Source organism: Benincasa hispida, chromosome 4 (assembly GCF_009727055.1).
Source record: "Benincasa hispida cultivar B227 chromosome 4, ASM972705v1, whole genome shotgun sequence".
NCBI classification, from domain to species: domain Eukaryota; kingdom Viridiplantae; phylum Streptophyta; class Magnoliopsida; order Cucurbitales; family Cucurbitaceae; genus Benincasa; species Benincasa hispida.
In genome coordinates, this window is record NC_052352.1 from 53114630 (window position 1) to 53140578 (window position 25949).

Below are 25949 nucleotides of genomic sequence, written 5' to 3' on the forward strand. Positions count from 1 at the left end.
ATGGAAGAAGAGAAAGGGAAAAGAAGGAAATGAGCAAAACCTTGTAGATAGAGAAAGGAAGAACAAGATAAATAGTAAAACCCATGAGTTTGTGAAATTCATTGCATGATGCATGTTAGTTTTGGATCTTGGAATTAATGAGTATGACGTTTTAATTTAAAACTAAGAAAGTACTCGTGCTAAGTTCAAATTAATTATAGGAGGAACAAACGTTGGCATGACTAATCACAACTTAAAATCTTCTTATTTGTAAGGTTGTGAGTGGTTATTTTGCAAATACATATGACAAATACATTTTAAGAAACCAAAGTCATGACTTCAACTTTTTTGTAATTGCAGGTGTGACAATTACATACAAATCAAATAGTAATCACATAACAATCACATAAAAATCAGATAACAATCAAATTTTCAGGCAGAAGTTTTAACCATTTTGACAAAAGTTCAAATATTGTGATTTTGAGAAACGTTGTTTAAGAAAGAAAGATACTAATTTAAAATGTTTGAGAATTGTGTGGAAGTATGGATTTTAGAATGATTGAGAATGAAAAGCGATAAGTTGAAAGTGGTTTTCAAACCACTAAATTTGTACCATAGTGATTTTTTCGATACACCTACGTGAATGTATTTTCATTGTGTGGATATGATATATATGAAGTCTTTGAGACCCACATCGGTACACACATAGGCTTTGGGTCATGTGACAGGGTGCTTTGCCCTTTGGAGATTGCTTTGTGTATATGTATGACTAGAAATTTACTTTGCTATGTACTTGGAGATTAATTGGTGCATAGTATGATTAGATATTTATTGTACTATATACCTAGACATTACTCAGTGCATCATATGACTAGACATTCGCGTACCTGGAGATTACTAGATGCACAGGATGACTGGAGATTGTTCTATTATGTATCTTAAGACAATTTGATGCATAGTATGACTTGTGATTGTTCGATTGTATATATTGAGATTTTTCTATGCCAATATGATTAGATATTTGGTTGCATATTTTGTGATGATTTTTATCAAGCTTATGCTTAATTACAATTTCAAGAGCTACTTTTATGAAATTTCTATAAGTTTAATTATCTTAAGTTTTGAATTTGCATGGTTTCCATTGTTTTACAGAATTGTAAACTTCTATTGAACATGTGAACAGGTTTTTTTAAACTTATTTTCTTATGAACTCTCACCATTCATTAAGTTTTTTAGCTCATTCTTTTTATTAAATTTTCCCACCAAATATCATTTGAGGTTTCGATAGACCTATGGAAGTTGAAGATCTTCCACAAGTTGTATCTAAATTACATAGAAATTGCATGTTAACTGTAGTATTGATATTTGATTTTATATCAAAGAAAGTGGCTACCATGATTTTGACGACATTATATCATTTTAATTTTATGTTGGTTTTCATTATTTTTGGATTTTTTGTGCTTAAGGATTTTGAGTGGATTTCTAAATAGTGTACCAAAAGGTACTCTTGGTAGTACTGTTTGGTTTTCTAATATATTACTCTGGATTGTTTATACAAATTTCTTTCTAGGTGTAGTTTATCCAATTTTTAAGGATTCTGCCAAATTTTTTTATAGAATTTTATTTAGTAAATTTTATGTTTAACGTTGTTTAATTACAATGAAAGGTTGTACCCTAACTGTGCTATTTGATTTAATGAATTTATATGATTATATTTGTAGGACCTCAAGTATGCATTCTAGAGTGTTAAGGACTGTTCGAGGTTAATTTGGAGTAATTATGAGCTAATTAGAGCAATCGAACTTTAAAAGAGGGAAAATGCCGAAAATTCCCTAGAGGCGGGGCCGTGCAAGGCAACAGCATTGTGCATGGCGCCGCAAGACAATAGCTTCCCAAATGAGAACGCCACGATGTTGCTCTGTGTCACAAATCTAACTTTGAGATAGTAGATTGTGAACCCACTTGTACAGACGGTGCAGTGACGACATGTGAGTGTCGACACATCAGGCAAAGACAGAGGACGAAGAAAAGTGCTATGATGCGACTGAGGAGGACGAAGCATCATCCAACACACCAATATGAGTGGGCAAGCATACCATGTTGAACATTAATTAGAAAGGCAAGCAACCATGTCATCGATGGTGTCAGTGACAAGCTCAGTGGGGGCCAGATGGGGCCTTGGGCCGTGACTCAGAATGTGGGGTTCCATCGTGAGTTTGGATGAGCAACTCTAGAGTTAGATTCATATTGATAAGATATGCAAGCACGTCGAATTTTATGTCAATCGAAGTTCAAACAAGTGCTCTACATTGGTGAGTGACTGTTCGCCACATTTCATATGCATCGATGGCAAAGAGGGAAATGTTCAAAATGCACTATAGAGGGGAGGCATGGTGTCAACTCTCCACCACCTCTAGACCCTATGGCCTATGTGAGCTACCCCATGACACATGCATGTATCATGGCGTGGGCGAGCGTTACAAGACAAGTGTCTTGGACGTCTTCCATCAAGAATGGAATCTCATGGACAGTGTCGGACAGCACAGGTGTATCGGCATTGTGCCCCTTCACATGGCCCAAAGATTCGATGTAGTACCCAATATGCCGTTTTTATTTGACAAAGACTTGGAAGGGTCTAAGTCTTGATATGTATTGATGAATGAATGTCCGGTAAGTCCCAAGTTGGAAAGTTGCCCATGGGTTGGTTGACAATGGTTCTCAATAAGCTTACTCGAGTAGGAGAGAGAAAATTGATGACATCCCAACACCCAAAATGGCATCCTGAAGCATCAATGGGACTCAATAATTCTCGATTGGCCCGATATTTGTCTGAATTGTCCCGGAAAGCATTGTAATGGCTCGATAAAGCCCGATAGATGATCATTAGGCCGGTAGAAGCCAGGTAGGCGCCGAAGTAGGTAGGTAGAGCCCGGTAAGCATTATTATGTCTCGAAAAGCCCCGGTAAGTGTCTGGATCATGCGGTAAGCCCCGGTAAAGTGTTATAAGTCTGTTTTGGCCAACGAAGAGTCCAAAATCATCCAAGTGAAGTTCTGAAGTGATGTAAGAGTATTGGAGACGTATTGTTGGGAACCAAGATGATGAAGAGAGATACGACGAGGATGAAAGAACCTCGCCTGAGGTTCGACGAAGCTTCAAAGAGTCGAGCAAAAAGATGAATTGGGACTTAAGTTTTCCTTAAGGCTGACCATGATCGCATGGGAATCATGGTATCGTACGGTTGGAGAAGTATGATCATGACATTTGGTAAAAAAGCCACTCTTTTTTAGTGGAGTCGAACAAGACAAACAGAAAAAAACCCGAGGTTGGAATGAAAAATTCACAGATGCGCCACGAGTGCCAGTTTGGCAGGGCAAATGTGAGTCAGTATCAGAGTTAGTATGTGGGTTGAAGCTGGATTTCGCCATTCAGTGAAATCTGTCCTGTCAAAAAGTAAGAATCAAGCTCATTTGCCAAGAGTTTGGGTGTTCCATTGGCAAGATGAAGTACAAAAGGTGTATCAGGTAGGGTGCCTTCAAAAGAACCATACCAACCTGAGGGATAATATTAATGGTTGCAAGCAGAAGAATCGGGGGTCAGGGAGACGTATACCGATCAAGTGCGTTTGTGCATCAAGAGTCTATATGGACGTGTTGGGGTTGGTGCCCTAAATCCCGTAGTGTTGTATAGTTTATAATTGTAGCGTACAAACATTTGATTTAGTTAATAAAATATGAGATGTTTTATTTGACATTTAATAGCATTAAACCCACAAACCAATAAACTAACATCCAACGTTATTTTTTGTAGATTAAACATGTATGTAGAGACATATAGGTGAATCATGTTTAAGTGATAATCTAAATAGTCTGTAGTAGATAGATAAGGTTGGATACTTTATCCTGGTGACACTACGAGTACGGCCCACTTTGAAAATGTTACAATAGTTGTAAAGTGCTACAATATCATCGCATTTTACTTTTCACAAATCAACTTGCGATGTCTTTTCCCTATACTTTATAGTGAATCCACATTAGTATCGCACTAATCACAACAATCCCCATGTTCGACCTCAGATCACTCTGAGAAACTTGCGTTGGGATTATACTTGGTTCCAGCATAAGAAAACTTGTGACACACACACATTACACGAACGCATACTATGAACGCATATCATTATTATCGCATACATTTAGAACATAGTATCGCATTATCATTGTCGCAAAGTGCATGCGTGTGTCAGTAGCCTAACAAGTTGTTGATCACAACAATCAACGCAATTAAATTTTATCATTACAAGTTTCATCACATCATAAATCATAGCACAATACATTTAAATTTATCATTACATATATGCATGATAATACTTAGTTTACATGTTTATGATATAAAAGTTATATTATATGGTTTTAATATATGATTTAAAGCATACTTATTATATAGTTTTTCATTAATCTCAATATAAATGTTATATTATGTATGGTTAATGAAATAGATACGCATGAAATATGATTTTTATTAATTAAAATATAATGGTCATTTTTAGTTAATAATTCATGAAATGCATATCATAAGTTTTCATTCATTAATGTATATATATAATAATTATGTTGTATGTTTAATGAATGAAAACTTAGGATTGCATGATAGCCTAATGAGATAGGGATAAGGTTAATTAATTTGTTTTGAGTAGTTTAAATTTTGATAATTAATTAATATTTAATTTATTTCTAGTGAGAATAGATTAAAAATGAATATTTTATTTTTTAGGATTAAAATGGAAAAATAAAATATTAACAATAACATATTGTCTATAAGGTAACCCTGACTATGAAGGTTCTGTCTAGGACTGGGGTATTTAAGTTGACCGTAAGGAAACACCCCTATTTTGGAACCAACCTGGGGTTGAATTAGTCAATATTTTATTAAACATGTAATAATGTATTAATTTATCAAAATATTTAATGAATTAAAACATTGTAGTACATCTATCTAATATAAATCTAATATTGGGAAAACAAATTTTCACATAGATAAAAATATTAGTCTAATTTATCTAAGTTTTGAACCATCAACTTTAAAAAACTTAGTAGAAGAAAAAGATGTATATGATATGTCATTTTATCTTACGCTCTCCGTATAAGTTCACAACGTGAGATTTATGCCCTACCTTGTAATGCCTTTGGCGCAACCTCCCTTCGGAAGGTGTTTGCATGGGTTAATATCAAAGTGAATGGAGAAAGTACTTATAGTAAGTGGGAAAATAACATGTGTCAACATATCCTATGGTCTCCTTCATTGATGGACAATGTGAGACTTTATGCTCAGTCTCGCGTCGCCCTGGGCCCGATATCCTTTTGGAAGGTGTTTGCATGGAGTCAATATCCAAGTAAACTTCAGAAATGGATAGTGCCACTATAGTTTTTGCACCATTATTGTCCTTCCCTTCAACAGGCTTATTAGGGTTGGATTATAAGATCTAAAATGAAGTGCCACACTTACAAGAAATCATTAAGCAAGTTAATGATTTTTTTACCGAATAAATGGTAACTAACCATTATAGGAATAAGAGTTATTCTGGTATAATGATTGGTGGGAATATCTCAATCCAGCGAAGGAATATCTGACCACCCTTCAATGGAGCTTATTCTAAATCATTGAAGTATCATAGAAATAGAAATAATTAATTAATATGAATGAGATTCATATTAAATCTATAAGGTTCTTTTTAATTTCTATGCTGAACTTCAGTGGATAATTGATTTCATATTTTCAAATAAAATATTTTATATATTTCTAAGAAATGTTTGTTTCTCTCAATTTTTTTTAATTACTGATATAAGTCAAACATTTGATAAAAATTCTACTTGGAAAATGTCATTGACATTAAATAGCAGTGTAAATTTTATAAATTCCTCTTTGTATTGAGAAGTTCTCAATATTTTGTTGCAAGTTCATGAATTGTTCATGAGTATCGTGATTGATGAATCATAATTGGAGAGTTAGCTTATGTTTACCTTTTAATTGACATTTAACATGTCTAGATTAGAAGATAAAGAAGATGACAACAACATATGGTATGTTGGAGTCATGAGAAGCTAAATTAACACAAGGTTAAATTAGTTCAAGTAAATATAAATTTTGTGACTAGAGCAAATAATGAAATTATTTCCAGATTAGTTTGGGAAGTCACATTATGAAGAATTTAAGAAATACCTCAAAAGAGAAGAAAAATAAGGGTAAAGGTAATTTGATTTACTGAATTCTTGGTGGAGAATAAAGATCCGCACCTAGATAGATGGAGGTGGATTCACTTTAAAAAAAAAAAAAAACTTCCATACAATTAAATTGTATTTCTTAGAGAATATTTAATTATGTAGAATAGTTTCTACAAATTGGCACTTGAAAGCTCATCTCAGTTAAAGTAGTGGGAGACATTAAGATGTCATTACTTATTTATGTTGAAAATTGTGCTTTTATCACCATATATGAAATTCAATTTAATACTATATAATTCATAGAGTATGAATTTTTTTTTTTTTTTGGTAATAAAGCATGTTTTTAAAGGTTGTTTGAAAATATAATCAATCTTAAAATTAGCACAATTTTATATGTTAACACATCTATATGGAGAACTTCAAGCTTAATAAATCCAAAAAGAAAGACAGCTCTTTTCTCTTAAAAAGATACTTGTATTTGACAATTGAAGTTGATTATCATCTATTTTAATGACTATTATAGGTAATTTTCTAAAGGTTGGAGTTAAATTACTTTACTTCCCTAAGAATCTTGTTTTTCATGTAAAGATAGTCATTATACCCTATTAGATAAGGCTACTTGGCCAGAGAACATGTTAGACTTACACATTCAAACCTGTAAAAGTAAATCTAATATCACAAATTTGTCATCAATTTGATTGATAAATGTTTATGTATAAAAGTATCATTTTTTTTTTACATGTTCAAAACAAATTAGACCAAAGTTTAAATTAATTAAGTAAATTTATCAACACATTATGATCAGATCATAATGGATAGTACAAAAAACTTTTTGTACTACATCTAATTGAAAGAAATGAGATTATATCTCAATTTCAAGTATTAAATACAATTTGGGTGAATTTGTGCTACAATAGAAGAAACATGAGTTTTCGCCTTTAGATAACAAAAAAAGGTGTCCGCTCTTGGCTTTATGGTTTTTTGTTTGGTCAGGGGAGAAAGAGTGACGGAAACCGATCATCATAGAATTAATGTGTGCATTTCATTATCGCGGAAATATTCGAACTTCTTCAACCACAACTGCTGTGGGGTTAGTTAAAAGCGCAGTATGCCTTAGCGTAGGAAGAGATGTCTTGCGCTGCGTGGAACCATCTTCCTTTATTCATGCAGGCCTTATTAGACTTGGTACATAATGAGTACTTTGTTAAACATAGTTCTATATTTTAAAAGTCATACATTGTTACAAAGCTCTACATAGGACATGCATAAGATTGCGCTTTGAACATTATTTCCTACAAAACTGTTTGAGAAATAATTTTGTTGTAAAACTAATTTATGACATTTCAGTATTTAAGTTTGTTAAGATACTCGTATCAAAACAAACCCTTAAAAATACTCATGTTAAAATAAATGTTCAAAGATACGCCTAAATGTAGGTCATTCTTGAGGACTTATAAAATGGTCTTTTATATATCTCAAATAAAATAATGTATTTGTATGACAAATGTTGTTTTTATTGAAAATGACTTATAAAAGGCTGCAAAGCTGTAAAAAAGTTAAAAAGTGTTAATGAATTGATACCAAATAAAACCACCTAATTGTTAATAATTGTTGTTAACCATTGAATTTCATTTGAAGGTCAAATGATTTCTAATAGTCAACTAGATAAGTCTCCATCATAGTAGGAGGGTTATAAAATAACTCAACTTTTACAAAAACTTATTTGAAGACAATGTAGTCATGTTTAATGTCAAGTTGAAGACTTATTAACTTTAAATGTAGGGGGAGAGTTATGAGATAACTCAACCATTAAAATGACTACGGGAAATCAAAGTTGTTATATTAGATGACAAGTTTTGAAGTATATTAACAAGGAGCTTTATATCAAAGTCATAATCATGGGATAAAGTATATATACTTCATCTCAATCTAATTAGTAGATGTTTTTTATGGAATAAAACTCGTAGGATATGAATAAAACTACAATAGAGACATAAATGTGTAGAATTATGACGATATAAATCTTCAAAATAAGACTATTGGTAAAAGATAAAAACTAGTGTTGCAACTAGTGAGAGAAATTTGACTCTAAGTCAATTTTCTCACTTATTGTTTCAATAGAGTCATTATGTATTATTGATTCATTATTGCATATGAAATTTATAATGATGAATTATTTCTTTTGTGAAAAGAAATTTAATACATCTACATAAATTTTTTAGATATTTTTAAAGGCACAGTAGCAAAATGTTTGCAAAATTGTATATGCTCATTTGTGAAATAACTTACAAAATTAGAAACTCTAAATATAAGGGTTTGATACAGTATCATACTCATGACTTTGAACAAATAATAATATTCTTGTACAAACAAGAAAATTGTTAAATGTTAAGCGAGATTTTTATCATATTTTAACTACCTAACAACTTTCAAATGAATGATTTAAAATGCTATTGTATATTAAATGTCTAAATAGAGATTTTAAGGATAAGTTGTTGAAATAAAATAAGCTCAAGCATTCAACCGAATATTCAACAGCCTTTTAAATTTCTTTTTTTTTACAGTTTGTTTTTGTAACTACTTGTATCAGATAAATGTATAAATATGCATCATTTACAATTTGTAGAAACAACTTACAGAACTTACAGAAGCTTACAAGAAAGCTAAAAATATGTAAAGAAAAAGTGTGACTTAGCTATTGAATAAAAACTCTTCTCCTTCCCGTGGATGTAGGCATCGTTTGCCAAACCACGTATATCATCGTATAGATCTCTTCCTTTTCTTTCTCTTTACAAGATTGTATATTAGTCATCTTCTTCATACTCATGGCAATCACTCGAAATAATCAGAAAGAAAGAAACAAAAGATTTCTGCAAAACGATAGAAAGAACGAGAGAGGGAAGGAAATTAATTGTTCTGAAAATTTTCCATCAGAAATCAAAGCTTTTCCTTCCATCAGGCAGAAGATAATGGATCATTCCACATGTTGCACATCAGCTGGAAGATCGTGGAGAAAGGAGGACCAAGTTTCTACCAACCAATTTAATTTGGGGCAAAATAACTTGCTGGATCACGATTTGGATCAGAAAAGAGGGTCAGCATTTCATCATTTGGGCTTTCACAATTCAGTATATCAAATGTGCAGGCCCAACAAAGTGGTATCAGAGTATTAGACTTACAAGATTGCAGTTCTTGAAGATTCAAGAGTTGTTAAAATTGTCTCAAGCATATTAAATGTACAAAATTGTTTGTCAAATATTCAATGCAATAACTTCAGATAGAATGATAGTGTATCGTTCTAAAGTAAAGTTCATAAAGTCTAAAGAAAAGTTTCTTTAGACACGTCAAGGGTTAAGGATATATGATTAATTCTCTTCTTTAAGTGTGAGACAATTAATGAGACTAAATTAACATTTAATATACAATTGGTTAGTTATATTGGTTAAATCAATGGTATAACCATTGAGTAAAAAAGAATAAACTTTTCTCAAAATATCTATGGATAATGAGATATTTGAGTGTATTGAGTTTAAGATTTGATCTTTGACAAGATACACTAGATCTTACAGAGATTTAAAGAAATCCAATTTAAGATTTATCGTGACTTGTGGAGTATAGACTACAAGGAAATTATTTTGCTTGTAAAGCAATAATTTGTATAGTCATAATATATCCCTAAATCTGAAAGTGGTTTTAGATATTAATTAGGTCTATCACACTTTATGATATAATAGTGATGCAAAGACTAAAACTAAGGATATTAATAAACACCAATGTATAAGATAAAGGCAAATTTGAGAGAAAACGTCATGGTTTTGACCATGTTTTGTTTTATAACATGTATTTTGATTTATATAAAAAGATTCTCTACATTAAAGTGTGTGAGGTTCACCTAGAATGTCTATTGTCTAGGATTACGAGACATATCACTTATGCACTAGGGCAAGTGGGAGAACATGTTGGGTATAGAGTATGTTCTAGGTTACATGTCTCACTTATTGGCTTATCGACTATAATACAAGTGGGAGATTATTAGGATTTATGCCCTAAAGCCTTGTAGTTAATTAGTTATTTGATATAATAATTTATCATTTTAAATATTGATAGCACCAAAAATTTGCTATTTTCCTCTTTTTAATTCTAGGTTGTTGTTATGTTTAATGTACTTATTTGATGATTTTGTAGGTATTGAGCATCTTGGAGGTAGAATTAGTTGTTACGAGTTATTCGGGGTTAATTTGGAGTAAGTAGGAGCTAATTTGAGCAATTGGGCTTCAAAAGGACATGAACGGTCGAAAACCCCCCTGGACGGAGCATTACACAACGCTATAAGGCAGTAGCTAACCATTCGGTGAAAAATAGGGCAACGTTGCAACGTTACATATAGCGTTGCAATGCTACAAACATCATAATGGACGTGCGCGCAAGGCAGGGCAGCATTGTGACACTGTGACCAACTCCTATATATATGTTTCTTTGCTTTAGGTCAGAAAAAGACACCCACATTCAGCCTCCAGTCAAATTTCCCCTCTCTTCTCTCTTCCACTTTGTGTTTTGGGCGTTTCTTTAGTAATTTATCGAGTAGATGCCAAATTGTAGCCTCTCTATCTTCGTGGAAAGGTAAGGTTTTGGTTTCTTAGCTTAGTGATTCAGAGGAACTCGATGTAATTTTGTGAGATTTCGATTTATTGATGTATATGAACTTCTATGGGTTTTAATCCGAATTTACATTTATGAATTGCATGATTTTGATTATTGATTGATGCCCAATGATTTTGTTGTGTAATTGCAATGCTTTGTGATTAACTTGTAATATGTGACATATAATTATAGGTTAATCCAAATGAAAGCAATAGGTTAGTTAGGCAAAAAGGATTGCTCCTAGCAACCTAGAGAAAAATCATATTGATTGTTTGATTAGACGTTGGAAGTTAAACACTCATTTTAGTGTAATCCCTAGAACTTAATGCGATTTATCAATTTGCATGGAGCAGATTTGTTTTCTGTGTATTTTGATTAATTAGATAATTAAGAGCATTGGTTGGGATTCCAATCAACTGGGCTAGGCATGAACACGAAGTTTAAGTCATAAATTGGTTCAATGATCTAAATTACATTGGGTAAATTCATTTCTCTAGGTTAAGATATCTTGATTAATTGCACTTCTATCTTTACTTTTCTTGCACTTTATTTTATTCAATTTCATTTATCAATCCACACTAACCTCCTCCCGCCCCCCTCCTCCATTTATCTCTTTAACTGAAAACGAGCTTTGATGAACTACTCTTTCGCACTTCCCTGAGGTTCAACCACGGACTTGCCTCTTGTATTACCAGTTAGTATAAGTAGTTCGTTCTATGATTTATAAATATTATTTTTGTAGCGAGGGTTTATAGGCGAGGTAAACTCGACTCTACTAAATATGCAATAATTAGTTATTCATTGTGGAAAAAATCCAAGGTTATTTCATAAGACTTGAACGGTATGTAGTGGACATATAGTTGGATCATGTTTCAAGTAATAACCTAAAGGATTGATAGTATATAGATTAAGGTCGGGTGCCTTATCCTAGTAACACTATGGATATGACCCACTTGGAAAGTATTACAAACGATGTGATCCAAATCATTCATGTGGAGACATGCGAGTAGAAATATCCTATACAATGAGGTTGTATAACCATGTAACTCGATCTCAATCCTAAGTGAATTATGGACTTCTGTCTATGAGGGTTGTCCTTTGATTTTTATGGGTGAGAGTTGCTCGTATCGCCAACTCAATAAGCCCACCATTTGAGGATGTGTCCGAGTAGGGAGTTGGGAACATAGCTACACAAGATAGAATTAACTTCTCCCTACCTTTAGGGTAAGTAGAGGGGTAGTTTCCTTAAGTACTGATTTTGGGTCTTGAACAAAGGGTACCCACACTCTCACTAGCCTGAGAGGGACTTGGTTTATGGTAGGACCATAAAAAGATTGTTCATTAGTGGGATCAGTGGTGCTTAAAGAAGGTAATTGTAAGGGTAAATGGTAATTTGACCCAATTGTAATTACAAACTACTCGTGAATGATCGACTTACTACAATAGTTAAATCCATGGACACCAAAATTTTCTATCGTGCAAAGAGTGCAGTTGTGGGTCTTTAGTGGACTGACTCACAGTTAATGAATATTCATTAACATAATTTAAAAGTTTAATTAGTTAATGTCGAATCATTGAAGCTTCTAATTTGTAGACCTATTAGGTCCCCTTGCTAGCTCACAATAGTAAACAAGGACCAAAAGTTTTGAAAGAATTTAAACTATTCAAAATAAATAAGGGAATAATATTAATTGTATATGATATAATTAACATAATGTATATAGATACATTATCATATAAAGTTAATTTTGAATAAGAGTAAAAACATTAAATAATAAAAAGGAGATTTGATATATTTGAATATGATTCCAACAATTTTCTCTCAATTTTCGTAGAAACGGAGTTCTGTGAAATAGATCTCCAAGACCAAAATTCCTTTCTCTTCCTTAAAAATATTGGTTCCCACAAACCGATCCTTCTCAAGAGAATAGCAGGAAAGATTCAATGGTACCTTCTTCATATTGTTCGTGGGAGATCAGTACATGAAGAGAGAGTTGGTGAAACTCTTGAAGACCTAAAAAAGATTGAAGAATGGTTCTTCAAAGGTAATGTTTTCATCTTCCCTCTTAAATTTATGCTTGAGCTACTTTTTTCTGTAATTTCAACTTCCCAAAATAATGAACAAAAAAAAATCATACACTTCTGTTGTAGGATTCAATCCTTTCAAACTCAAGCTCACTGCAAAATATGGCTAACCATGTCACCTAATTGACTGATGTCGTGCAGAGATTAGAGAGTCTACATGAGCAGCACATCGTCTATAATTGAGGCAAAATTCCATGAGAAGTACTATCCCACCAATAATTATTAGGATGGCATGCCATGCTTGCCAGTTTGTGAGGCTAAGAATGAGACCGAGCTTCATCTCGAGGAGCCCCAAGTGGTAGAGTTAGAGGCTGCAAAGCCCCGTCCTATTCTTCTGTCTGACATCTCTTACATTTTTTAATATTACTCATCTTTTCCCTACAAGTTTACTGAGTCTTTTCTTTCTTTCGATTATTCTGTGTCATTAAAGTATTTTCATTCTTTCTTTTTATTATTTTTCTCATATTCAGAAAAATACAAATTTTCATGTCTGGTTCCCTCGAAAAGATAAAAAGCCTTAGAGTCTTACCAAGCTATATCGACTCATCTAAAAATAGACCAGAGAAATATGAGCATTTATTTGTGCCTTGACAAGGGACAGGTCACATTGAGCAACGAACTTTAAGAATTTGTCATTCCTGGAGAGAGTCAGGTGAAAATTTTACTAATTTCTTTCATTACTTTCTAGTTTAGCTTCTTTTTTTATTTTATAGGTAACCCTATAAATGAAGAGCACCATTTGAGGCAGCAAGCCTTTTCACCACACCACAAAGACCCAAGCATAAAACATTATTAGGGGAGGTTTTCTGTTCCCTTGTCCTTTTATTTCTCTTGAGCCTAGATTAGATACATTGGGGACAATGTATAGTTTTAGGTTGGTGGTGTTGGAATGCATGTTTGGCAAGTCCTTGAGCACCTGAGCTCAGACTTTGTGGTTGAGTTGTATTATACAATGATTATGTTACATGTATTGTGATGATGACATTCTGTGATTAGCTTTAGATAGCTTGTATTCACAATTATAATTCATGAGCATGTATGCATGATTTTAGGCCAAATTTTAAAAATTCTCTTGATTCTCTTACATCTTTGAGCACATAGTCATCTTGTCTTTGGCCTTGAATGCTTAGGATTGGATTATTTGGCCTATATGCTTGTTGTCACTATGAAAGGCCCCACCAATTAGAGAGTAGTCTTTTTTACTTGATAATTTGTAATATGAGATTTAAGGGGAAAAAAAAAAAGAAATATTTTCCTGCTACGAAAAAGAGGAGGAAGAAGAAAAGAATCAAGTGATAGAATGTGCTAAAAGAATGAAGAAAGAATGAAAAAAGAAAGAACATAAACTTGCAATGTGTATGCATGACTATGGGTAAAAGAATGCTATCTTTTATTATGATTAATTAGAACACTCATGAGAAAAGAGTGGGTATAGTTCCCAACAGTAGAAGTGTGAAAGTTAGTGCCCCTAGGGTAAAAGAATGCAACTTTAGAGTACCCTTAGAATTTGTTTTCAGGCACTGATAGCTTGTAAAAATACAAGATATTGCAGCCTTTTATCTATAATTATGAGGGTTGATGAGCAGAATATGCGTTAATATTGCTAAGAATTCATGTGGAATAATGGGTTTGCATCGATTGGCACTGAAAAATTCTCGCTAACCCTATACCATGCGTTATTTTGCGTCAAAATGTCTATTTTGTAGTTGTCGCAGTAATCGATTACATGTGTTGATCCCAAACCATCACAAAGTTGATCGCATGTGTTGATCTTAATGAAGAAAATTTGTTCGCATAAAATGTCGCAACTACAGTGATAACCATGATAAGAGGATGATCGCAGTGGGTGGAATGCGTTAGTACTTCAGAAGAAACAATCATGAACGCATACTTTTTGAGTATCAAAGCGATAAGATCATGATGAAATTTCACCTACCGCATCAGTAATGGCAGTGGTTTAGAGCGGGATTATCAAAGCTGTTGGCGTTTAAGCTTTATAAATAGAGCCTTAGAGCCCAAATTCAAAGCATCCAGGGCTCTACCTTAGGCAAATTCTTGTTATCACAGATGAGAGCATGAGCAGAAGTTCTTTGAAAGTCTTCATTTCCACAACTTCCACCGCAATGAGTTAAGTACAAATTACAAGAGTTATTGCATACTCAATCATGCGGCATATGCATATAGCAAACCACCGAGAGATGTGCGTTGCGCGAGTATAGTGAGTCAATCCTATTTTCTTGGTGTAATGCTATCGCAATGCTTGTCTATGAGCTGAATAGCTATAACCAACTGCCTAAGAGGGTAAGTAGTGGAACTCACTAAGCAAAGTTAGCAATGTTCCTAGGGATAGAAATAACCTTATGCTCGACGTAACCATGCATTATAGAGATATAAAGTATGTGGCTGACCACCGAGAGGTCTGCGATGTGTCGGTGTGGCAAGCTGGGATTACCCTTGCGACCAAACTTAAGGACTTGGTGGTATCCGCACCCCCCTCCCCCTGCAAACTCTACTTCTCCATGCATCTTCTTATGCATTAACAGTTGCTGCATCTCTACCGATTCTCATAATCAAATGTTCAGTCTGTTTAGCTAGGAATAAGAGTAGCGCATAGCAATCAGCTTCTTTCTTTTTATTTTTATTCTCCACCTCAAACGCATTACTTTACAATCATCTTTTAGTTGCAAGTCCCCTGTGTTCGACCTCGAATCATCCCGAGAAACTTGTGATCTCGTTATACTTAGCGAGAGAGTAAGAAAACTTGTGACAGGGACGCATGATCATCACATACACAATTAATACATTCTGCATATTCGTCAGACCAACGCATGATCATCGCATGACCATTAACGTATAACAATTAATGCAAACAAATTATTTTCCCCACCAAGCACCTTAGTCAAAATATTACTTTCTTGATTGTTGTAGATTGCTTAATGATTGGTGCTTAAGCTACAGTAGAGAAACAAATTGGGGGTTGAATAAAATATTCCCGGGCATGTAGAACCTAGGTAGGATGGATAAACACACACATATAAGAGATAAAAAAAATTAGTTTTAAATTTTCTATTGATTATGTGCATGCAATTGATTCTATATTTGTGAATATTATGTTATCTTTTGCTTTGAGATTAGAATCACTCATCTGCAGTAGGTGATTCATTTTTATTTTGTTGTGCTCAAAGACAAGCAAAGTTTAGGTTGAAGGGGTTGATAGCACCCAAATTGTGCTATCTTAGTACCTCTAATCTCACTCGTTTATGAAATTTATGTTGGGATGTCCTAAAACTCGCATTTCGTAAATCATGGAAACATATTCTATTTATCAATAAAAGTATTGTTGAAGTTTTTATTCAATAAAAGTGTTATCGAAATTGTTTATGTAATAAAAATCCAATAAACAAATCCATGGTTATTATATGAATACTGTAACTTTATGTAGAGGCATAAAAGAGGATCATGTTAAACTATATAGCCAAAAAGGTCTATAAGTATATGGATGAGATTGGGTACCTCGTCCTGGGCACACTATGGATGTAGCCTACTTTGTATACTGATATAAATGAGGTAATCCCAAAATCGTTCATGTGGAGACATGTGAGTAGGAGCTTCCCATGCAAAAGAGTTTTGCATAAGACTGGACCACGAAATAGTCACTTTTTCTTTATAACGTCCATTTGCTATTAAAACTAGCTATTTCAATTCGATGACCTAGGGTAACTCGATTTTAATCCTGAGCTAATTATGAACTCCTATTTATTCGGGATTATCCTTTGATATACATAGGTGAGAGTAGTTCAACAGCACTGCTCAACAAGCCTCCCATTTTGGGGATAAGAATGGATAGATAATTGGGGACATAGTCTTGCAAGATGGAATTCACTCCTACTCATTTTAGGGTTAGCAAATAGGTTGTTCCCTTAAGTATTGATTCTTGGTCTTGAACAAAGGGACCCCACCTCCTCATGGCCGAGAAGGACATGGTTTATTAGTTGGAATATAAACCAATTGTTCAATAGAGGATCAGCGAGAGCTTTAGGAGCAAGATGTATTTATAGGGATAATACAGTAATTTTGATCCAGCTGTAAATACGAACGACTTGTGAATGACCGACTTACTGATTATGGTTAAATCAAGTGGACATGGTGAGGAGAGTGCAACCATCAAGCTATAGTGATATGTCTTGGTGGTTAACGAACATTGATTAACTCGGGTTAAAGAGTTTAACCGATTATTCTTAAATCGTTGGAGCTCATGATCTGTAGGTTCATAAAGTCCTTTTACTAGCTCATAAAATATTACACCTTGGATTAGAAAATTGAGCGAATTTGAAGTGTTCAAAATTCGAAATTAGGGTTTTGAATTTGAAATGTTCAAATTCAATTTAGGGTTTGGATAATTTATTCGATATAATTAGCGTTTAAATTTTTCAAAATTAAACATAATTAGAGAGTTTAAAATACTTAAATATTGATTTAAATATTAATTACATGAATAGGATTTATGTTTGAATTAGGTGTTTTATTAATTTAATATTTGATATTTCAGTATGATCTCTTTATTGAGACTTATGCATGAGAACCAGTTTTCTTTCTTAAGTCACTCACTAGGCTAGCAAGCTCACCCCGTTTTCAAATGTTTTCTTTACCCCAGGTAGCAGTCAAATCCTCATAAGGTAGCTCTGCATCTTCTTTGCTACTAAAAGACAAGAGTTATTGTAACCCATCGGCTAGGTGGTTACTGTAAATAGTTGTACACATGTTACAGTTGTTCATGTAGGGACTAAGTTTGGGTGTCGGGACTTATGAAACTTGTGATGTAATCTCTGTAAATATTTTGTGTTTAATAGTTAATGTTGTGTGGCCATAGAGGCAGCCGCTGTGTTTGAGATTGCATGTTAGTATCAGATTATTTACATTAAGAGTTAGTAGGTAGTAAGTGTCATAAAAGGGTTGATAATTGTTGTAGTCATGTCCTTTCCTAGGCTAATAGAGTAGTCTGAGAGGGGGTGTGACAGTTTTACTTTGACTTTATGTATTTATATTAAATAAAGTAGAATCCCTATAAGGCTATATAAAGCCTTCTATCGTATTTGTAATAGATTAAGAATTTGGATGAATGATAACAGAAAATTCTAAAATGTAGATTTTGTTTTTTGTATGTTCTTATGATAGAATGCATGAATATTTGGAGCATTCAAGTGAGGCTTGATCTATCTTGCTTGTGGAGTGTTTTGAAGATCAAGGGTTGATGGGAATTGCTAACTTTGTCCGATCCTTAGTTCCTTAGATCACCTAAGTAATCTGAATCTAGTCTATCTTAGGAGTTGAGATCAAATCGGTTTTGGGGTTGTTGGGATTGAGTTTTTTGGGTCTTGTTGTTCAACATGATTTTTAGATTCGATGCCTAGGAGTCTCAAATCACATTTGGTAACCATTTGGTTTTTATTTTTATTTTCTAAAAATTAAGCCTATAAATAATACATGTTCCACCTCTAAATTTGTTGTTCTATTATCTACTTTTTACTAATGTTTTCAAAAAATAAGTCAAACTTTGAAAACAAAAAAAAAAAAAAGGTAGTTTTAAAATACTTTTTTTTTTTTTGAAATTTGGCTAAGAATCATTATACTTAAGAAAGATGCAAACCATTATAAGAAACTAAGAGGAAATAGGCTTAATTTTCAAAAACCCAAAACAGAGAACAAAATTGTTTTTTCCTTTTTTTATATTGGTTAAGAGTTCAATTGTTTATATAAAAAATAGGAAAATGACAATGAGTAAGAAGTTGCGAGAAAACAAACACAATTTTCGAAAACCAAAAATCCGACCTGTTAGGTATCACTTTGTTTTAAACTAAAGAAGAGAATGAAATAAATAATAATGGGGCAAAGTTTAACATAAGGGTGTTGTAGTTGTCTATATAATAATTATTGAACTAATTGATGAAGAATACAATCTCTCTTTCTCTCTTTAGGATAATCATAATTTGGTGGAAAGTCAACAAAAAATGAGATGTCCAAAATACTTTGGAATAAGTTTCCTTTTACTATCTTGAAAGATTCACACTTGAAATGGAATTATAAGTTTTCTCATGTGATTTTTGGCATCTTCTAAGTTCTATGTTGGAAATGTCATTTCCTTCCACTGTTACCCATTCCCCATTCCCTGTTTCTGACTATGCAATCCAACAAGCTTTGTTCATACAAATATATTTTATTAATCTCATCAAGTTCTCTCTTTCCTATTCTTCCCTTTTTTTAATCATTTCAAAATCTTGTTATTTCATATTTCATATTGATGGTTGAATTGATAGTGCTTTGAGACACAATTTGTTTCACAACTAAAAAGTGATACAAGTTGGAAGGATGACTTTCCAACTTGACATACTTTAATTTGTTTCCTAACTTTTTTTCCTATCATAAAAATGTGTAGAAGTTCGATTTTTCAACCCTACAATTTACTTAAAAAATAACATCAAATATTTCTTCATCTTATACTTATTCTAAAATGTCACATAATGGTTTTAATGAATTTTACATGAAAGTATCATTTTACATCATAAATAATATATAAAAAAAGATATATTTTACCTATTTTTTCAAAGGTAATGTATTGCTATAGGAGAAAATGACCTCATAGTCCGAAATATCAAAACTATTCCCATCCCAACACCAACAAAGAGCACACCCAGCTCGCGGAAAAATGTCCTGGAGAGAAGAGTTCCATCGGGTTATATTTTACCATTTGAGTAATGTAGATTTTTAAGATATGTTATGGATTGGATCTTGAAAATTTGTTTTATTTGCCCTCTAGATTTTAGAAAGATCTAATTATTTACAATATATGTATTATATTACAAGATCTAAAGTCAATCGTTTTCTTCAAAAAAAAAAATAATCAACTACATTTCATCTAAATTTTATTTAATAGCTATTTTAAATATAAATCAAAGTCTAAGATAAAAACAAATTAAATAGACAAACGCTTTTAATATAAGACCAAATTTATAATTTAACCATAAAAATTTCAAACTATAGAAAGTTTTCAAGAAAAAAAAAAGAAAAAAATATCAACTGATGATCGAATGATTTGAATTCACTTTCCCCAACTAGGGTCCTCATCTCTAGCTATCCTTATAAGCAATATCTAACGGCCTATATTGATTCCTTGTTCATAAATTTAGAAAGAAAAAAAAACCATTTGGATAATCTCAAATAGGTCCTTGGACAAAAAAAAAAGAAAATAAAACTTTTTTTCTATTATAAATATTATGATAATAAATGTCTATTCGATGTTCATGCTTAGTATCCGTGGACCATGTGTTATGTCCTCATTTTCCAAAGTGTTGTCCACGTGTCTCAGCATTACACATTATTAGTATTCATGTAATTTACTTTCTACTTGTCAAATTATCTATAAAGAGTGGCATTTGGTGGTTTTTTTAATACATAAAAATTGGAAAAAATCCAAAAAAATTGGAGAAAGTGGAGATTTTAGAGAAATTCCTTATTTTATATTTTGATAATTTATTTTATTTTGTTTATTTATATATTATATTTAATTTATTTTAATTATTTATTATATTTATTTTAATATTATATTTCATTTGTATCTGTGTTCCCGTTGTACTCCTCAAGTTCACAACAATTACAACACGAGCTTCTTTCATTTTTCCCACCGAAGGTAGGTCCTAAAGATATGTCGGTTTTTTCCTCTTCGTTGTAATTAATAAATTAAATGTTGTTTTACATATTTGATATATATTAAATTTATAATATAAATATAATATTTTGTAATAGTGTTACTATAAAATATTATAAAATAAGCATTTGTAGTATTTGATATTAATAGTAATCATTATTTGTCATTAGTGTTTAATGTCAAAATACATCTGGATGCCATAAAAATGTGATCATCAGAAAACAATTTTTCTTCTTGAAGTTCGTTATGAGTGGATGCATTTAAGGCTACAAGATTTTAAATCAGTAAATAATTACAACTCCACATTACTTAAAATCAGTTCAAAAATTGTTGTTATGCGAAAAGAAAATTACCGATGCTGATATGTTAGAGAAGACATTTTCTATATTTTATGTCTCGAATATGCTCCTGTAGTAGCAATATTGAGAGAAAGGTTTTAAACAATATTCTGAATTAATTTCAGTTCATCTCGTGGTCAAACAAAATAACGAGTTATTGATGAAAAGTCATGAATCTCGACCAACTGAAATAACATCATTCCCTGAAGTGAATGCTGTGAATTTTAATAATAATCATGATTGAGATCGTGACCATGGTAAAGGAAGAAATAATTACTATTTTCGTGATAATCATTATAATCATTCAAATTTCAAAATAACAAAAAAGGATGATAATAAAGAAAAAATTTCATAATATAAGAGTCCAAAACAGTCGAAAGCACTCTCTAACTTAAACTACCTTTATAAAACAATTACAAAAAGAGAGGAAAAAACAATTTATAATCCAACTTAGTTGTATTAACTAAAACTTCATATTAATAATTAAGCTTCATTTGATTTTCTATTTAAAGTAAGCTTCAAATCACCTACATAAAATTACATTTCTCCCAAAACTCTCACAAAAAAAATTCTTACATAAATCTAAAGAAATAGAGGAAAATGAGCGGATGAAAAATTGCTCAAATTTAATAAGAAAAATTTCTACCTACTATCTATTTTGATTCGTGCATTCTAATCTAATTTACATTCATTCTTATATGGAACTTATTCACTAACGATTTTAAAACAAAATTCTAATGAAGGAAGTTTAAATTAATGCACTTTAGATCTTATTCACTAACCATTTCTTATTTCATTTTTTGTTTTTGAATTTAAGTTTATTCTCCCAATTTTTTACGATGATTAATATCTTTCTTAAATACAAATATTGAGTAGTCAAAAACAAAAATAGATTCTTAAAAACTAGTTTTTTTTATTTTCAAATTTGACATGGTTTTTTGAAAACATTAGTAAAATGTGTAGATAACAAACAAGAAGTTTAGAGGTTTAAAGGAATGTTTACAGGTTTAATTTTCAAGAACAAAAAACAAAAAACTAATACCTATTTTGGTAATCATTTCGTTTTTTTGTTTTTTTTTAAAGAAAATTAAGTCTATTTCCTCCCTATTTTTTTACAATGATTTGCATATTTCTTAAATACAATGGTTAAATTCTTTCCAAATTCCAAAAACAAAAAAGCAAGTTTTGAAGCTACTTTTTTGTGTTTAAATTTTGGCTTGATTTTTTAAACAATTGGTAAAAAGTAAGATAACAAAGGAAGAAATTTGGAGGTGAAAAAAACGTTTATAAATTAAATTTTCAAAAATAAAAAATAAAAAATTGAATGATTATCGAATGGAACCCAAATGGTTACCAAACAGACCTAAATTAATACAATTATTGTGGATACAACATCAAAATATCATCTAGGGGTATCTTTTTTATTGATTTTGTCCCTTTAGGAAAAAAAACTCACTCATTGGTGTAACAATGACAACTTGAATTTCATATGTATGTGTGTGTATATATAGGATTTCCATAATTGGTTCATCCATAAATTAATTTTTATAATATAGTAAATGAAAGAGGATCTGGTTCTGCCTTTGTTGTTACTTCATTTTCAGCTCTATTTTTTGTCCTTAAAGCAGCTCAATTGTTCCTCTTTATAAAGAAATAAAGGCGGTACTTTGGCCATCATTAGCATTATAAAAAGCCAATTGTTTATAAAAGCCAAGTTTCTCTCCCACTTTGATACCCTTTTATTTTACTGCCCAATCAAATCATTTTCCTTTGATTTTCACCATTTTTTTCTTAATGTCTTTCATTTATTTCTCAATACTCTCCGATTTAATCGGATGATAAAAACATAAAGTAGCACGTTCAACATTATCCTCTTTTTATTTATCACTGCTACCTTCTTTTTCTACGTTCATTCATTTATCCGTCGCATTAAAAATTACAATTCAAAGCTTTCAAAGATAATTTCGGGAATAGTTTTAGATCTTCGTTATTATAATAATAAGAAGAGGAAAAAGGAAAGAAAAATAAATTAATCCCATTATAGACAACACAATAATTAATTATTATACAAATTTGAAATTTCCCATTACCCAATTTTCCCAATTCGCTCTTTAGCACATGTAATACCAAATCTGACTTCCATCAGTGTCAAAGTTGCTTGCTTTTTGTGCCAAACCTTTGTTTTCCCTTTTGAATTGTACTGTATTGGATTATATTCTTATTGAAGAATACAACCCATTTTTTATTTTTTATTATTTTTTTCTTCAATCTTCCACATCTGTGCTACTACTTCCTCCATCTTCTTCTTCATCATCTTCTTCTTCTTCTTCTTCTTCTTGATTTCCTTCACCATTTATTCTTTGTAAATTTCCCATGATTTGATTATTGGGTTGAAATGGAGGTGGCCATTGTTGTTCTGGTTCTACCATCAATGGCTCCATTTGGCTATTGATATCAAAATTCATATTTTTTTCTTTCTCTCTATATAGTGCATCTAACTGATGAAAATAAGGGCATGTCTTGGAGTCTTCTGGCCTCTTCTTGTTGCTATCTTTCACCTTTTTGAAGTATTTGTTTATGTTTTCCCATTTCTCTTTGCATCTCTTTGAGCTTCTATTGTATCCAAGCCCTCTCATTGCTGCTGAAATCTCTTCCCATAATAACCCTTTTGGCCCATTCTCTTGATACTTCATTTCCATTTCTGTCCTTAGCCTTATCAATGCTTCAACTTCACCTTTTGGCCATCTTGAAGGGCTTCCTATCATGCTACTCATCTTTCCATTTGTCGTCGTTGTCGAGATTGCCACCGTCATCTTTCCATTATTCTCGTCGTTTTGCGTCTGAGTTGGTGGTGGTGGCGGCTGTGGTGGTGGTACTGGAGAAGGAGAAGGAGATAATGAAGATGGAGCTATCTTTTGCAAAAATGCGACGACGGCTGCATCTTTTGCGACGGCCATGGACATTTCTTGAACTAAAACTTCATGTTCTTGATTAACCCTTGTCATCTCTTTCATTCTCCATGCTTCATCTCTTAATTTCCTTTGATTCTCTATTCTCTCCAAGGCTTCTAAGAACTTTAGTTGAAGCCCTTCTTGCTTCTCTATTACCTCCTTTGTCAACCTCAAGAAGAAATCACTCCACTTCCTCTTCCTCCTCCTCCTCCTGCTACTCTGAAACGGATCTTCCTCCGATGCCGTCGACGACGACGTGGAGCTCGAGAACATCACATTGCCAACCATGTTTGGCAAATTGGAAGGAGGGTTGTTATTAGAGGACTTTGGTGGCAAAGAATTGTTGTTTGTTGTAGTGTTCATGGTGGATGGAACAGTAGAGTTGATTGTTTTCGTCGCCGGAGGGTTGTAAGATGGCAGCGGTGTAGTCACCGCTGTCGTCCGGGGAACTGGCGGCTGCGTTGGTGGTGGCGGGTGGTGGTGAGATTGAAATAAGCTATTATGATGATCAAAAGCCTCCAATTCATCTGAAAATCTATAAACTTTTTTGCTATTATCGGATTTCCCACTTCGAACATCTTTGGTTCTCTTGTGATACTTATAAACATTCTCAAATTTCTCCTTGCATTTCTTTGGAGTTCTATGGAATCCAAGCTCTCCCAACTTCCTGAAATCTCAACCCAAATTAAAAACCTTATTAATTAAGCTAAGAAATTAACTACAATATATTTTTAAATCATTTATTCATTTTTCTTCTCAACTCACTCATCTTCATAAATACAAAAACCAAGATCTCAAAAAAAAAAAAAAAACGGCTCAAGCTGATGGCAGGGGGATTGAAGAAAACACTTCAAATTTTATACCAACAAGTAAAAAAAAAAAAAAAGATATATATATGAAAGAGAGAGAGAGAGAGAGAGAGAGAGAGAGAGAGATGGATGACATAAATTTTAAGGTTTTAACATAAAAAAGAGAGAAAAAAAAACAGACAACCCATGTTACTAGATGCCATGTAGATCAAATTGGTTCACTTTTTTGTTTTTCTCTTCTCATTTCATATGAATTTACCAAGATTGGAAACAAAAAATACTGGTCCAATAATATGATTAAAATGATACATAATCATATTATAAACATGTTTATAAAAAATATAATGAAATAGTAAAATTTAAAAGTAGTTAATTAAATTTTGAGAGGAAAAAAAAAGTGAGGCAAAATTCACAAAACCCCAAGTTCAAGTAGACATGAAAACAAATCCCAAAGAAAGAATCTATCATAATTTCACATCCCCTTTTTGATCCCTTCCCAAAAAAAAATTAAAATTAAAATTAATAATGATGATGATGATGAATAAGAAGAGGGAAAAAAAAAACCTTGAAACTTCATCCCACAATGGAGCTTTGTGAGTTGCATCTCTAAAAATTGCATCCATATCAGATCTTATCTTCAACAAAGCCAAAGTCTCTTGTCTTGGCCAACGGTTCCCACCAAAATTCTTCTCACCATCTTCAAACAACAACAAAGACGACCCCTTTTCTTCTTCACCGGAATTCGATCCATTCCTGCCGCCACCGTCGCCGTTGCCAACTTCATGTGTCTCCACCATCTCCGTTGTCACCGCTGCCTTGCCGGAGTCGACATCCATGGGAGCCTCTAGAGCAATTATTACAATTCACACAAGAGAAGAAAAGTAGAACAAGCACACAAAAGCCACAAAAGGGGTGAAGATCAAAAAAGAAAACAAAAGGATTTTTTTCTTTTTTCTTTTTTTTTTTTTTTTTTTTGCTCTCCAAGCTTTTATTAGGTTAGTTATTGGATATATGAATGTGAGGGAGTTTTATACATATGGTGAAATTTTTTTTAATTAATTGTTTATCCTTGGTGGGATATGCCTGTCATGATCAATGGCCCCCCCAACTTTTTTTGAAAAAAAAAAAATAGAGTTTTTTTTTTAAAAAAAAAAACTTCAATGTAATTTTTTTTAATATATGCTTAATTAGGTTATAGAATCTTAGACTTCTTTTTCCCTTTTATGGG

General features: G+C 32.4%; 1 protein-coding gene across 2 annotated transcripts; it reads right to left on the minus strand.

Annotated features, from left to right (window-relative positions):
* Window positions 1-22923: 22923 nt before the first annotated feature.
* LOC120076691 (trihelix transcription factor GT-2-like) lies at window positions 22924-25726 on the minus strand. Of its 2 annotated transcripts, none has more exons than XM_039030587.1 (2): window positions 25286-25726; window positions 22924-24579 (listed from the first exon to the last, which is right to left on the minus strand). In XM_039030587.1, exons 1-2 carry the CDS (start codon window positions 25555-25557, stop codon window positions 23226-23228), a joined length of 1626 nt encoding a protein of 541 aa, XP_038886515.1. In that variant the 5' UTR covers window positions 25558-25726; the 3' UTR covers window positions 22924-23225. The 2 variants fall into 2 exon arrangements, with proteins under 2 accessions (XP_038886515.1, XP_038886516.1); XM_039030588.1 differs by having other exon boundaries at window positions 22924-24586; window positions 25286-25420.
* Window positions 25727-25949: the final 223 nt, after the last annotated feature.

What these genes read in the sequence shown, in the direction of transcription:
- LOC120076691 (XM_039030587.1), bottom strand. Translation starts at nt 25,557, where the DNA reads ATGGATGTCGACTCCGGCAAGGCAGCGGTGACAACGGAGATGGTGGAG. An exon ending in TTGTGGGATGAAGTTTCAAG is followed by an intron (nt 24,580 to 25,285) that starts GTTTTTTTTTTC and finishes TTGAGATTTCAG; the next exon opens with GAAGTTGGGAGAGCTTGGAT.